Source organism: Falco naumanni, chromosome 21 (assembly GCF_017639655.2).
Source record: "Falco naumanni isolate bFalNau1 chromosome 21, bFalNau1.pat, whole genome shotgun sequence".
NCBI lineage: Eukaryota > Metazoa > Chordata > Aves > Falconiformes > Falconidae > Falco > Falco naumanni.
The window spans coordinates 74,075-88,533 of NC_054074.1; the positions used below are offsets into that span (position 1 = coordinate 74,075).

The 14,459-nt window shown below is 53.3% G+C and overlaps 1 protein-coding gene across 1 annotated transcript in view; it reads right to left on the reverse strand.

Moving 5' to 3' along the window:
* LOC121080174 (hydrocephalus-inducing protein homolog) overlaps positions 1–12,449 on the reverse strand; it is a gene marked incomplete at its 3' end in the record, with an annotated part of 86,018 nt that extends 73,569 nt beyond the window's left edge. The window contains exons 1-3 of the mRNA XM_040578045.1: positions 12,336–12,449; positions 11,187–11,336; positions 866–997 (exon numbers count right to left, since the gene is read on the reverse strand). Of these exons, the coding sequence (XP_040433979.1) occupies positions 866–985 (120 nt within the window). The remainder of the gene's footprint in view (positions 1–865; positions 998–11,186; positions 11,337–12,335) is intronic.
* Between the last annotated feature and the right edge of the window lie 2,010 nt (positions 12,450–14,459).

Consider the following 14,459-nt stretch of genomic DNA (forward strand, 5'->3'; position numbering starts at 1 on the left):
GAGCCAGTGACCTTTGAAGAAGGTCGGGAGGAGTTACCAGCAACCCCCTAACTCCATCCTTGCACAACGCTTACAACCACCACACGCGTGGAGACGTCACTGCTGGGTGAGTCAGAGGAAAGCAGAGAAGCAGTGTTGTGCCAAGACCGAGGTGGAGAGGAATGGCTCCAAGTTTTAGTTATCTCTTTTGAATTAGCACTTGTTTTCTCTGTTCTGGCCTCCGAGACCCCTCCACAGAAGTATGCAGAGAGACCTCCTCGACAGAGCCTCAGCGCCAGGTCGCCTTCAGCCAGGTGAGCTCTGGTCAGCAAAGGACGTCTGAGGATGGGGAGGAGGAATTGCCCTGACTCCGCTGCTGCCTGCAGCGCTGGGTCTGTGCTCCACACGGGATACGGGACAGAACAACTGGTCTGGAACCTGTTCCATCTGGGACCAGCCATGCCTCTCAAAGCCTTTGGGCAGAGTTTGAGCAGCCCACCACATGCCCAGCTGCCTGGAGGGCAGGTATGGTCAGAGCAGCGCTGGCAAGCATCCCGACGTGACAAAACATTGCTGCCCACACAAAGGGGACAGAACGAAGCACACGCTCACGCTTCAGCTATTCCGGTGCAATGCCCGGTACGTCCATTTAAATTGGCTCCGGTGGCACATCCAGACAGACTCTGGGCTTGCCCTGAAGCAGCACACAGTCCATCCCCTACTGCACCATGATCGCCACCTCCGACAGAAGCATGGCAGCAGAGAGACGGGGAGGTGGTGTCCAGCTTCACAGTGCGGCCAGACAACAGGAGGGGCAGGTAGAGGAAGGACGCGGGGGCAGTTCCCAGCCTTACACAGCTCCTACCTGGCCGCAGCAGGTACTTACAGTTGCAGGCTTCTCTGTCCCTCTGGCTAGCTTCAGATTACGAGGCACTACCACTTGCCTCGGGAATCCACCAGCCATCCTGGAGGACCCTGTGAACGAGCAGGGCTTTCCAGTGGCCATGCCTCAGTTGACCTGCAAGGAACAGCAACGGGACTTTGAAAATCCAGAATCCCCTTCATGGCAGACCCAAAGGAGACAGCTGTGTCTCCAGGCTGTGGCATCCTTCATAACTGGACAGCAGGCGGCCTCCCCACCCTGTCTCATCATTAGACCATGTTGAAGCAGAAGAGTGAAGATTGATAGAAGTAAAACCCCACAACAAACATTCCCTGAGCCAAAACAGCCTTTCACAAGCCACACGCACACATCAGAGCCTGCTGGCATTTCTCACCTTCTCCCCCCAACTTCCATCTATTTTGGAACTATTTACTGGAATTTTTATCCAAATCTCGATTAATACCCAAACTGTCCTTTATTACTCTTCAAAAGTTTTTCGGTGGGAACAAAAGGGAAATGTCACTTCACTGCTTCATTTTGCAAAAGCAGCTGACCCGATGCGACTCTGCGCCTGACCCTACTAAGCGCTCAGATTATTAGGAACAACCTTAAAGCCGGGGATCGCTGCTGCCCCGAGCATCAAAATCAGACCGCTCTCCTACTTTGCAAACCAAATGCCCACCCTTTGTGCAAGGAGGTTGGTGATGGTTTTAACTAATGGAGCACAGAGCTCAGTACTCTGATTATCAACTATGGTTTCTCAAAGCTAATTTGGTTAAGTTGCAAAAATGATCCAGCAAATAGGACTCCTTCCAGGCATGAAATTGCCACAGTGACCAAGAACCTTTCTCCACGGAGAACGAGGGCCCCTTTTTTCACTTATTAACACCCAAACTCAAGGCTCCCTACAGGCTTTCGAAGCTGTAACAGCAGAAAGAAAAGCATGAAACCATTCAAGCTGCATGAGCAATTAGCTCAAATATAAACGCAACGTATGTGAAAGCAGGGCCACTTATAGGCTATCCTCATGGCAGCTCTTCTCCAGCATCCTCATCCTGCAGGCTGCATGGGTCAACAGGTCCATGGGCCGTTCTTTTTCTACCACCAGCCTGCTGACGACCTCTCCATCTGCATCTCAAAAAGTGCGGGTGCAAGAAAGGGAAAGAGGAGAAAACACCCCCAGAAAGCGGGTCTCGAGCACCGACAAAAATCAAAGAGAGGTCTGTACAGCACTTACTAAGCACTACTTTGGACTAGAAATCATTTCCCCTCCCTTCCTGGCTAACTGGACCAAGGGACGGATGGATTTGCCCACTTCTTATTTTATGGGACTTGAAAGACCCAGCTCTACCCTAACACTTTCTGACATCCCGAAATTAAGCAAAAACTCACAGATCCCAGCTTCAGGTAAATTCATCCAGACACTGCAGACAAGCTACTCATTTCTTTGAGGAGTACAGAAAAACCTCCACGCTGACTTACAAAGCAAGAACTTAATTCCTACTTTGCTTGCCTGGGGAGGACCCCAAGCATATCAACACAAAAGAGAACAGGCAAATCACCGTCTTGCCACAGCTCCAACAATGCCTTTGGGGTGTCCTCTGTTGTTGCACCTGGTGAGTAGCCACCTATGAGCTTGTTCCAATTAACCGTGCACACATCTACACACACGCCAGCCGAGGACATCCAACTTACAAGGCCATCTCGGCTGCCAGGGAGCTTCACGCATTTTCAGCGCAGCATACGGCATAAACAAACGCTTCCCATGAGACTCACGGCCACAAGCAAACCAAATCAGCACATCTGCTCGGCAGGGAACCAGGAACCCTCCGCTGGAAAACCAGCATACATTATCTGGAGCTTTACAGTCCGGTCAGGGAAGATAAAAGCTGGCTCTCCAGCCAGCTAGCTTGTGGCAGCTCACTGCAACACGTGTCCCACATGTTGTCCAGACACAAACCTGAGCAGGAACTGCAGAGCTCAGATATGACACCCCGGTGCGCTCCAGGCTCCAAGACAGACGCGCTCTAAAGAAAGGGAACCGGACGCTGGGTGATGCTTCCTGCCTCAGAAGGCAGAACTCCAAGACAGACGTCAAGGTGAGACCCATCAGGGCTCTCACGCTTGGCCTCAGATGCACTCACAGGGCTGCCACCACGTGCTCCTGCCCACCGCTCCCCCACCTCAGAAGCAATGCCAGAGCCTCCCCGGCTCGGCACAGAAGTGACTCCTGCCTGCTGCAGGCAAGCAGCACAGCTGGAGCCAGGCTTCACACTCAGAGTGTTACCGAAATCCCGGAATGAAGAACTTATCGACACCAATGTGATGTAGATAAGCAGACACTTCTTTATTAACGGCCGGGTGCGTGAGCGAGTCCTCTCACGATCAACGCACACCAGGTCCCAAAATCAGATTCCATATATAGAACTTATTCATACATATTCATTAAATATTCACGCATAATCATAACATTTCCCGTAAATCATTAACATACTCTCCTCCTATATCCGATTCTGCGCAGTAAAGCTTAGAAAGGTCTAGAAATGGGTCTGGGGTACGATTTGGGTAGGTGCTATATGAGTCGGTGGTCGCGATCTCCCCCTGCCGGAATTACCTTTTACTAAAGTTCACGGTTTCTTGGCAGGCACCTACAAGCTGTTCCAGTCGACTCTCCCCAGTTCCCATTCATCTCATATTCTGACATTTCAATACACCTCTGCGTACAGAAGACTGGTTAAATACAAAGGAACCTTTCAACCCTAGAGTTATTACCTAAGTTTTAACAATGGTTCCAGCCCCTTCTTCTAGCCTTGCTACAGGACGTATAGAAGATCTCATAACAACTTTTACTGTGCAGCTATAAGTTTCTTATAAGATTTTTTTTTCTTATCCTTCTATATTTTAATTTTATGAAATGATTTTATAAAATCAATTAATCAATCAAATAAAATCAATCAATCTTAACTTATTAACAAATCGATAAAAATCTTGTCTGGGCTGACGAGCAGGGCTGAGGAATGGATTTGGCCCTCTCCATCTCCCTGGGAGGGCGGAAAGGTTTGGGCTGGAAAACCAGAGGAGTTCAATGGCAGGGACGCAGCTGAGTGTGGGAGCAGGGTGGTTGGGTTTGAGAGCAGGCTGAGATGCCAGCATTGGATGCTGAGGTGCTTGCAGGCTTTGCACAGGTTCCATGTGGCTTCTGCCATGCAGCTCCATGAAGGCACTTTGCAGCTAGCGGTTTCCCTTGCTAAGCACCTGCGGCTGCTTTGTCAAGTCCTCTTGTTATCGATTTGTTAATAAGTTAAGATTCATTGACTTTATTTGATTGATTAATTGATTTTATAAAATCATTTTATAAAATTGAAAAATAGAAGGATAAGAAATATTTTTAATGAAACTTATAGTTGCACAGTAAAAGTTGTTATGAGATCTTCTGTACGTGTAGCACACTGCGCTACAACACACTACGCCCAGCTTTTCTGGTAGGAGCACAGACTGGTGGCTCAGTCTTGCTTTGGCATACACAATAAATCCTCTTCTTGCTTCCGCAAAGATAAACCATCTCTCTCTGGAGCAACTGCTTAATTTGCTTTTCTATTACACTTTGCTGGAAGAGCAAGACAAGGAGATCTGTTAAAAGTGAGAATCAGGATGCTATTGAACAATTTTGTTCAGTTAAACCATCTTGCCCTGGTCAGGCTTCAGTAGCATCATCACATTTCCTGCTGAGAAATCACCTGCTTACCTATAATTACCATATCAACAGCATCTCAAGGAAGCCAGGAAAGGAGAAGCAGATTTTCCAAGACTACTCTTTTGCCCCTCCAGCCCGCTGCTAAGTGGTTGAGTGCTTTCTAAATCAAGCCTTGCTATGCAGGAAGCCTCACCTGTCACCTTTATATTCCAGTCCACCTCTGATTTATCACTTTGATTCTGCCATCCTGCAATTTATTACAAAAGCTCTGCCATAGCCGAGATAATTAATAGGAGCCTCATGTTATACCTTCCTGTCATTTCTTTCAATAAACTTCAGCTGCCAGCTGACAGTGAGAGCAACCAAGCTCACTTCCAAGGGTCTGCTGGAGATCCCTAGCCTCACGTACTATCATTTACAGTAACTCTGGTTCCTGCCTGAAGTATTTACAGTACTATTGTCCCTTTCCAGGCTGCCTCACCCAGCATTTGATCTCGGCTACCCTAGCTTTGCAACTTTTTGCAACTCCCTCTTTATTTACTCTTTCTCTGGCACCCGGACCGCATTTCATAGAATCATTTAGGTTGGAAAAGACCCTTCGGATTGAGCCCAACCATAAACCTAACATTGCCAAGTCCACCACTAAACCATGTCCCTAAGCACCACGTCTATGTGCCTTTTCAATACTTCCAGGAACAGGGACTCTTCCCTGGGCAGCGTGAAAAAGCATAAGACCAGTAACCTCCATTCTGCTGATCTGCAAGAATTTGTTAATCCACCCTTTAAGTGCACACCAAGATGGAACAAGGGACACTGCCAGCAGCCCTAAACACCACTCACTCCCCTTGTTTCTGCACCATCTCTTAGTTTCTGCACCATCGACTCGCAGCGCACAGCACAGGCTGCACGGTGTTCACGTACCCACCAGCTGCCTTCACCTGCCAGGGCCCTCAGAGCTCGGGCATCAGCCGACTTGTCCAAAATGCTCCTACGAGCCTTAATCCAACCCAAAGTGTTAGAATCTCAGTCTTCAAAACTTCCTCAGTGAAAAGTTACGTATATTCATGCCCAGTTGTCACACAGGAGCTTCTACCTCTGGCAGAGCATAAACGTTAACCCAGTTTGAAGACACCAGAGTGGAGGCAGGGAAACAACCAAAAGCAGAAACACAACCCCCCAAGCCGGCCTGGGCTGGCTCCAGCCTTCTGCCTGCTTCTCCAGCACACACACACACATTACTGGCTGCCAGAAGAGTAAATATTCTGCATTTCCTGGCTTGCTGCTGTAATACTACAGCACTGGCTGCAACCCCAAGGTGTTACAGAGGAAGCTTTGGCTTCACCACCAAGTTACTGCTCATCCTTCAGTGAAGGGGTGAGGCTGGACAGCCTGTTAAGAATCATCTGCTCCCTCCTGGAGCACTCTAGCCTCTGCATTTTCTCTAGATGTATACACAAATTGCTTTTTCTCAGAAAGTCACCTATGGATTTAAAATGCAAGGAAAGCAGTGAGCTTTGCAGTCACTTCTACCTGGGCCATCTGTCCGATTTTTCATCGTGAGCCTTCACAGCATTTTGTAGACAGAGCAAGAATAACTCATCTCACCCCTCATTTACAGACGGGGCAACGCAGGGAGAAAGCAAGATGAGGAGGGCGAGAGCAGCAGCAGCTAAGCAGGCAGCTTCCATCCCCTCCACGGTTAACCCAGTCCGGATGCAGGCACATCGACACCCCGTGGGAACGGGAAGCAAGGAAGAACCAAGTTTTCTTTGGGGGAGCAAAGCTCGCTCCCCGTCCGGCTCGGGAGGGGAGGAGAAGGGGCTCCAACTGCCGGTGCCTGGCAAGGGATGTCTGCAGCCTCCAGGTGCCTCAGGAGCCCCCACACACACACACACACAGGCAGCCACATCCCCCACACCCTCCCCCCACAAGCAGCTTCCTTGCAGGGACACAGACCCCGCCGGAAGACGGGCACAACCTCCTGCCGGGAGGCGTTTGGCAGGAGCCGTGTCACCCCGGCCCAGGCACAGCCCTGCCTCTGCGTCCCCCGCTCCGAGCTGCCCCCAGCCCCGCTCCCAAGCCCTCCCACCCGCAGGTGGCCCCGGCACCGAAAGCCACCCGCCACCTCACCGGCGGGGCCGCAGGGACACCCGGCGGGGCCGCAGGGACACCCGCGCACTCCGCACGCTCCGCGCACTGCCGGTCGGTGCTGACAGCCAGCCCCTTGTCCCGGCTGCCACTTCAACGGGGACAGTGGCTAATGCAGGGACAGTGGCCGATGCCGCCGTGGCAACCGCCGGGACAGCGGCCGATGCCGCCGTGGCAACCGCCGGGACAGCGGCCGATGCCGCCGTGGCAACCGCCGGGACAGCGGCCGATGCCGCCGTGGCAACCGCCGGGACGCGGAGAGGCACAGCAGAGGGCTGCAGGGATGCTCAGCACCCAGCCGGCTCCCACCCAGCCTCTGCCAGCCCAGGGGGACCCACAAACAGGAGCCCGGCTGTGCCCAGCTACCACACAAGCTCACGGCTTCAGCAGGGAGCTCCCACTCACCCCTGCCCCAGGGCACCTGGAACCAGCCGCGCTGCCCTGCACTTGCTGGGCACAGGCGCTGCAGGTGCCTGGCTAGCACAGCCTGCTCTCCAAGCACCAACAGCAGCTCAGGGAACGCGTGCAACGCCCACAGCAAGCATGCAGCCACACTGCCTCCAGCACACCCTCCCAGCTTCAGCACAGCCACAGCCCTGCCCGTCTCACCCCAAAACACGGCAGCCCTTAGAGAAATTCATGGCAGGACCCACAGGGTTTCCCCCGGGGCTAAGAAAGCAAGCCAGCACTCCAGACTCAAAGAGCCACACGCCACCTGGAAACACCCACTATGACAACAGAGCCTAAAAATCAAGCCACACAACCCACAGAGGTGCCAGCACTGCCCTCAGAAGGGACCAGCTGCTCTTCTGGCCTGCTCACTTTGGGATAACTTGGACCCCAGCTCAAGCAGCTCACCCGCTGCGCTGCCACCGCGCCCCTCGCAGCCTGCCTGCGGCAGGGCTCTCGGCGCAGGCTCACACCCGGGCACAAACCAGCACAACTGACCTGTCCTGCTCGGGGAAGCACCGCAGCCAGCAAACCCTGCTAAGCACAGCATCACACACAGCTCTCAGCTCTTGACAGAGCCCACAGGTGCCCTTACGCCCTCGCTGAGGAGCTCGGGCACCAGGCACACCGGTGGTCCCTTCAGACAGACGCACTTCACCTGGGCGCCTCTGCCCTGCCCTTGTGCAGGGCCTGACACAGGGCTCGAGGGAGGTCAGTGCTTGCCGAGTGTTGTTTGAATCCCTCACGTTCCTTTCAAGGACGCAGAGGCTCCTCCAGCTAGGAGGACAGGACTGCTTCTGTGGCTGGTGAGACCACAGTGGAAACATGAAGCTGCATAAGATGGCAAACGAGAGCCCTTCCAAATCAGACAGCTGGAGACTTATTCCCACTTCATAGGAAGCATCGCTGGTATTTCATCAAGAAGCCAAGCAGGACACCTCAAAGCCTGAGCCTTGGGCATATGCCATGGGATCGCAGAGTGTGAAATAATCATCCAAAAAGAATTTGTGTTGTATATTAATCTTCCCCATACTTCCTTCTCAAAAAGGCTTCTGCCCAAATAACTGGACCTCAGAAGGCCCACAGCCATTATCGCACTGCACCTGGGAACACGAGCATTGCAATCCTGGGTAACTGCAGCCCTTCGGGCAAGGCTCAGCCTGGTACAGGAAAGGGACACGGGGCCGCGTCTGATCCTCAGCACAGTCTTTTCCAAGGACTGAGCAACAAAACACAAAGGCATGCAATAAAAAGGCACCCCGATGTGCAGCACATCACCCTCCGGTGCCTTCAGCACGAGCACAGCCAGGGCTCACCCTCCTCCCTCCGGACTTTGATCTCAGAGTTACATGCTACCCGTGGGCCACTTCACTTTTAGCCTGTGCTCCCTACACTGCCACCGAGATGAGCCAGTCATTACTTGGCAGGGGCAAACGCAGGGCAGGGAAGCAGGGAAGGCAGGACCCACCATTCTTCCCAGCCAGCGCCTGCCTTCGCCAGCCTCTGATCACAGGCCAGCTTGCTCACCCCCATTTTACCCCATGGACATTGCAATAGGGCTACTTCACTCTGTTTTCTCATATAGGTTAAGACCCATCGGGATCTTAGAGATTTCTGCACAAAGTTTAGCCAGTTTATTTTTTATCTTAGACAGGTTCAACCTGAAGTAAAACAGAGTTCACAGTACAAGAGAAGCCTGGGACAGGGGAGTTCAAGCATGCTGGACAGAGAGAAACATGCTCAGTTTTGGGGGGCTTTTTGTTTGTTTGTTTTTTTAATGCATACACCTTGACTTCAAAGCCTTTTTCTCCTTTGCTCCTCTTCCCACATCCCAACTCTCACATGTAATGGAGGCAAATCTCTATCTGCTGTTGCCAGACCCTGGGCTGGACATACCCACGCCCATCAACTGGAGGGCAACTACACCAGCGCACACACAGCAGCACAGCTTGTCGCTGTGGAAATCCCAAATTACAGCACTGAAGAGGTCATCGCTCGGCAAGAGCACGCCAAGATGGTCTGCAGGAGCTACTTTCAGCCACCCAGGCTAGAGAAGCACAGCACCCAGAGGGCCCCAGCTCAGACGGGCTCTTCAGCCTCCCTGCAGTGCCTATCACTGGAGGGGGAGCGTGGGTCCCCCTTGCACAACCCGCTCCCACCCCACGGGAGGCAAACTCCCTTTGCCAGGGCCTTTAAACACCCAGACAAAAACCCTGGCAGGCAGCAGGAAAGAGCTGATGCAGCCCTGTGCAAGGGGAGCTGCAGAGACCCTGGTGATCCAGCAGAAGGGGACCCACGCTCTCTGCAAAAAGCAGCTTGATTTGATTCGCTCGCGTTTTGCACGCAAAGCCCTTGGGGTGCTCCAGCATTTTGCAAAACACGCACGTTCTGCCAAAGCTGCTTCATTTCTGATGGCAGGGAAGGTGAACAGTGCAGACTGTTCTTTTTTTCTAGCTCACAGGGACTTTGAGGGATAGGAATACACTGCATTCCCAGAGAGCAGGCTGGGGAGATGGCACGGCTGGTGTGTGCTGGCAGCCAGCCTGCTGGCAGACGACAAGAGGGAGGCCACAGCCAGCTTGTCTTGCAGCTTTTTCACCAGAGCCATGGCTCCTGATGGCTACAGACCGCCGACAGCCCTGCCAAGCTGCCATTTTCAAGCAGCCACAGGCCTGAAGTTACAGTCGGTATGGGTGCCCACACTTGGCAAGCCTACACACATGGTTCAGGATGCCCTGCAGGATGTAGCAGACTGCAGCCACCGCTTTCTGACCCAGTTCTGGGCTTCGCCATGCTGGAGATGGAAATGTAAGGCAGACCACCCCTGTCACAGAGCTGGACGCCCAGACACACAGGCGGAGCCGAGACAGGGAAGGGGAAGGACAACCAAGTCTCTTCCAGGCTTCTTCCCCGGGACAGGGCTTAGCCACCTCCCCTGGGGGAGACGCACACTTTCAGAAAGAGCCCAGAGGCTGAAAATCACAGCACCATCCATGCTCACGACCATGGACTTGGGGGTACAGGGTTTGTATCACTGCCCCCTCTCCGTTCTGTTCCTGGGGTCCTACACGGCCAGCTCTGCTCCCGCAGGGACCAAGCCCCTCCTCCCCTGCCAACACCCCCCCCTGCCCCAGCAGCTCACCTCTGCTCTCCTTCACAGCACCCAGCTGCCACCACTCAGTTCAGCCGGGAGCCATCCCTCCCCATTCACACCTGGCTCCCAGCTGGCTGCCTGCGCTCCTGACTCAGACACATGCCCAGCAGCACAGGCTGCAGCTGGTCCCAGGGAAGCAGACAGGGGATCACACTCGTGCACAGCGCAGCACACAAGCCAGCCACCCTGCTCCCTCCTAGCAGGGTCTGACCAAACCAGGCTGGTGGCCCTGCTCTCTTTTAGAGGCACAGAGAACTTGGTTCATGCGGGGAGCTGCTCCACCCAGGCTGAAAATCCTTCCCCCCAGCCCCGGGGAAACACTGTTTACAGAGCTCTTCTCCTCCTGCAGAAACAAAGGAGCCTACAGCCAGGGGCAAGAGCAGGCACCTCGCATTATTAACCTCTCCTTTGCTGCAGCGTTAGACGGACACAGAGCACCGTCAGCCAGCACCCCCCAGAAGCCCTGCTGCGGGCTCCGAGGTCAACCCTGACAGCACAGGCACTCTCCAGCTTCTGAACACCAAAACCAAAACCCCTGCGCAGGGTCTGAAACAGGCACATCAGAAGCACCTTTCCCGTCATCATTGCTGCACCCACGCCATCAAACCCACAGAATAACTGGACACGCCTGGTGTCTTGCAGAGGACACAGAGCTGCAGCAAAGGCAAAGAGCTGCAGTGAGGATCCAGGGAGAGGGGGGAAGTGCTGCCACAGGCAGCTTATACGAGGGGGTGCAGAAGGAGCCTTCACTACCCCCATTTTAACCCATGGAGGAAGAACTCCAGCGCTCGGTTCAAGAAAGGACTGACTGCAACACTCAATCATTTTAGATGCTATCAAAACATCCTCTAACAAATAACTGCAGTCAGGTCACTTACCCACTGACACCTGATGAAGTCCCAAATAGGCAGCTCAGTCTTGAGCCAGAACAGGCTTCGTATTTGTTTCCTGATGAGAAAGAAGGAAAATCAAGGTGGCTCCTTTTGCCCGTGTTTCCCCTGCCACCTTCTGAGCAATGCAGTCCCACACTGTAGGGGAGAACAACGATTTCATTTGGGTTTTGGTAGCACAGACCTGAACGCACAACCCTGGCTTTGCTGTCCCCCTTTTTATACCCATGCTGGGAACCCATTTCGTTTTCTCACTTTGTTGAGTTTACATCTCACTTCCAAACTCTGAACTGCTTCTCTACTTCTTTTCTGAATCAAGACAGCATTTCAAATGCCTGCGGTTTTGAGACATTAACTGTGCAGTTACTTGAAGAGTAAGTTGTTCTCCTCCCATTGCTTTTTAAAACAAAACAAAATCTTTGGCCCTAACAAGTGTGATGCCTCCTAGCTTTTCTTTTTCCTTAATACTATGACACCCTTTAATTCAGACAGCTGTCTTTGTGTACATGCAGAAGAAAATCTACAAGCCTCAAGAAGTTAATCACAGTTCAAGGGGAATCTCTGACGTGGAAGTCAACAAGGCAGTATCCAAGGCTGCGACTGCCAGAAGACAGTGCCACAGAAGGACGGATAGATTCCAGATAGAGGTTCAGACCTGACTCTGCAAGGTATCGGCACAACATCTCAACCTAGACAAGAAAGGGTACAGCTGTCAAGGACACCCATATCTATGCAGTTACAGGATCGGCCAAGTAGTTGTTCCTGGGGCTGACGCTGCCTTATCCCCAGCTCTCTTGGCCTCCTGTTGCCTCTGGCAGCTAAGAGCCATCTAAGCCCCCACGACACCGAGGACAGAACCATGCTGCAGTACCACCACGCTGTAGAGGCAGGGTTTAGTGGTCTGTCACAGATGCAGAGCAGGGGCAAGTCCCTCCTCCCTCACACCCAGCTCTTCTCCTCAGCTAGCAGGGTCCTGCCAGGGCATCTCCCATCCCGCCCCACACTGCGGGGCACCACAGGCTGGGGACCACCAGCCCCTCCTCTCCTCCACCCGACATACCCGACCTCCTTCAGAGCCTAAGCACATGGCAGCTCTCTACTGCTTGGCATCACGTGCATTTAAAACCATGGCAATACCCAAGCACCCACGGCCCAGCAAGATCCTCCCATGGTCGGCTCCAGAGACCACGTTAAACGCCAGAGACTGTCCTTCCTCCAGCTTCTCCAGGCCAAGAAAAAACCCACACAGCCTTAACCCAGTCCACAACAGCTGGGTTGGCATCTGCAGCTCCTGGCACCACTTGGCAGTTCCATTTGCAGTAGGACTGCTCTCCTCGGCTTCACAGCAAGCTGGTCATCCACAGCCCCAGCCGATCCTAACCTCTCCTGCAAGGCGCTTTCAAACACCAGCATCTGCTTCTGTGATCTGAAGCAAGCGAGAGGGAAAAGCCAGACAACACAGTGGGACACAGGGAGGGACAATCCCAGCCCATGACACGTGTTTCAGCCTGAGCCCACAGGAGCACCTGGTGCCATCACAGCAGCTACAAAGCACCATCGGGTGCTCAGAAGCGGTGCTGTGAAAGGAGTAGCTTCTTTTATTTGTCACTTGTGAAGCGCTGAAGGGACAAGCTCATCTCCTGGCTGCTGCCGGGCCAGCTGGCGCAGCTCCCTGCCGCACACAGGGCTGCGCTGAGAGGTGCTGGGGCACTCGGCAGGCGCCACCGCTGCTGTGCAAGGAAGTTAACCTGAAGCAGGCACCAAGGAAATAACAGCAAAGCTGGATGTGGCCTCACCTGCTCTGGGCAGTTGCCTTCACAGGCCCAACACAACCACAAAGGCACACTTTGAACTCAAGCAAAATCCCAAAGCAATTGCCGGTTTGCTCAGGAAGGGACTGCTGGGTTACCTTTTGCTTAGACAAACATCTGACTGCATTTGTAGCGGAAAGTCTTTTGCCAAAAAGACACAGAGTTTTGTTAACGAGCAGCCACGCAGAGGCTGCCCTGCGCTGGAACCCGGGCCAGGGCTTTCTGATTTTTAAACAGGGCACCTAGTGCATCCCTTAAAAGAGCCTCTGGTCTCTGCCACGGAGGCGCTGTCAGACTCTACAGCTTCTAGGGGATCAAGGTCTCCGTGCTGACTCCCAGCACACCACATTTTGGCAGTGGCAGCACAAGGGCAGGTTTTCATTTTCCACATAGAGACTGTTGAAGCTGAACTGCTGAAATGAGCTCCCCGGGTTCTTCCTTTGAACCTCTTCCCACCCTTCACACGTCCCAAGAGCTCTCATGAATCAAAGAGCCAGCAGCAAAAGCAGCCCCTGCAGATCCTCCTCGAGAAGAGCCTTCCTACTCAGAGACCAGCTCTGTAATAAACATATGGCCCCAAAAGCAGAGGGGAAGCCCCTCCAAAACACAAAGGAGTGGAGCCACTCATTACAGGGGGCGATCAGAAAAGCTGACAGGTCTGTGTAGGGAGCACCGGGGGCCTGAAAAAATGCACCTGTCAAGCCACTGCTATCATCTGAAACAGCTGGCATTTTAGAAGACAAGGCAGTAGCCACATCACAAAAAAATAGAAGGACAACACAATCAAGAGACAGGCGCCCCAGTGGGTCCAGGAACAGGCAGGTTTGCACCTCTGCAGCCATCAGCACAAGCAGCTCCAAGTTTCAATCGAGGCTCAGAGTTGCAGGACAGACCCCCTCAAGCCGGAGCTGTCAGGCTCACTGCAGAGCGTGTTCCCCGTCACCACGTGCGTTATAGGAGCAGCTCGAGATGGTGCAGGCTGGATGCGAGCAGCCTCTCTGCCAAGGACAAAAGCAAAGACCCCAGTACGCCCTGTGTGCCTTCCTCTCACACTGGAAAGTCTTCCCAGTGCACTCTGGCACCTGATCTCATTAAAAGGGAAGAGAAAGAACAGATGGAAACGCAAAAAGAAGCTGTTCAGCTGCCAACCGCTGACCCCATCCTGACTCCATCCCTCTCCTCACCGCAGCAGGAACACAACTGGCTGCTCTTGGAAGGACAGCAAGGACAGCAGGAGAGGAGGAGGATTTCAGGGGGCAATAAACAGCAGGAGCAGATGAAATTTTGGTAAATAAGGGCTCCTTCGGTCAGGAAGGAATTAACCTGCAATCGGGAAATACAACACACAAGGACTGTGCCGTGCCTGGGAACCCTCCAGCTCCTGCAAGCAGTGAGGAGTGGGGTGCTGGCTGAAACAGCCGCGATGCCCAAAGCCTTTCCAGCACGTCTC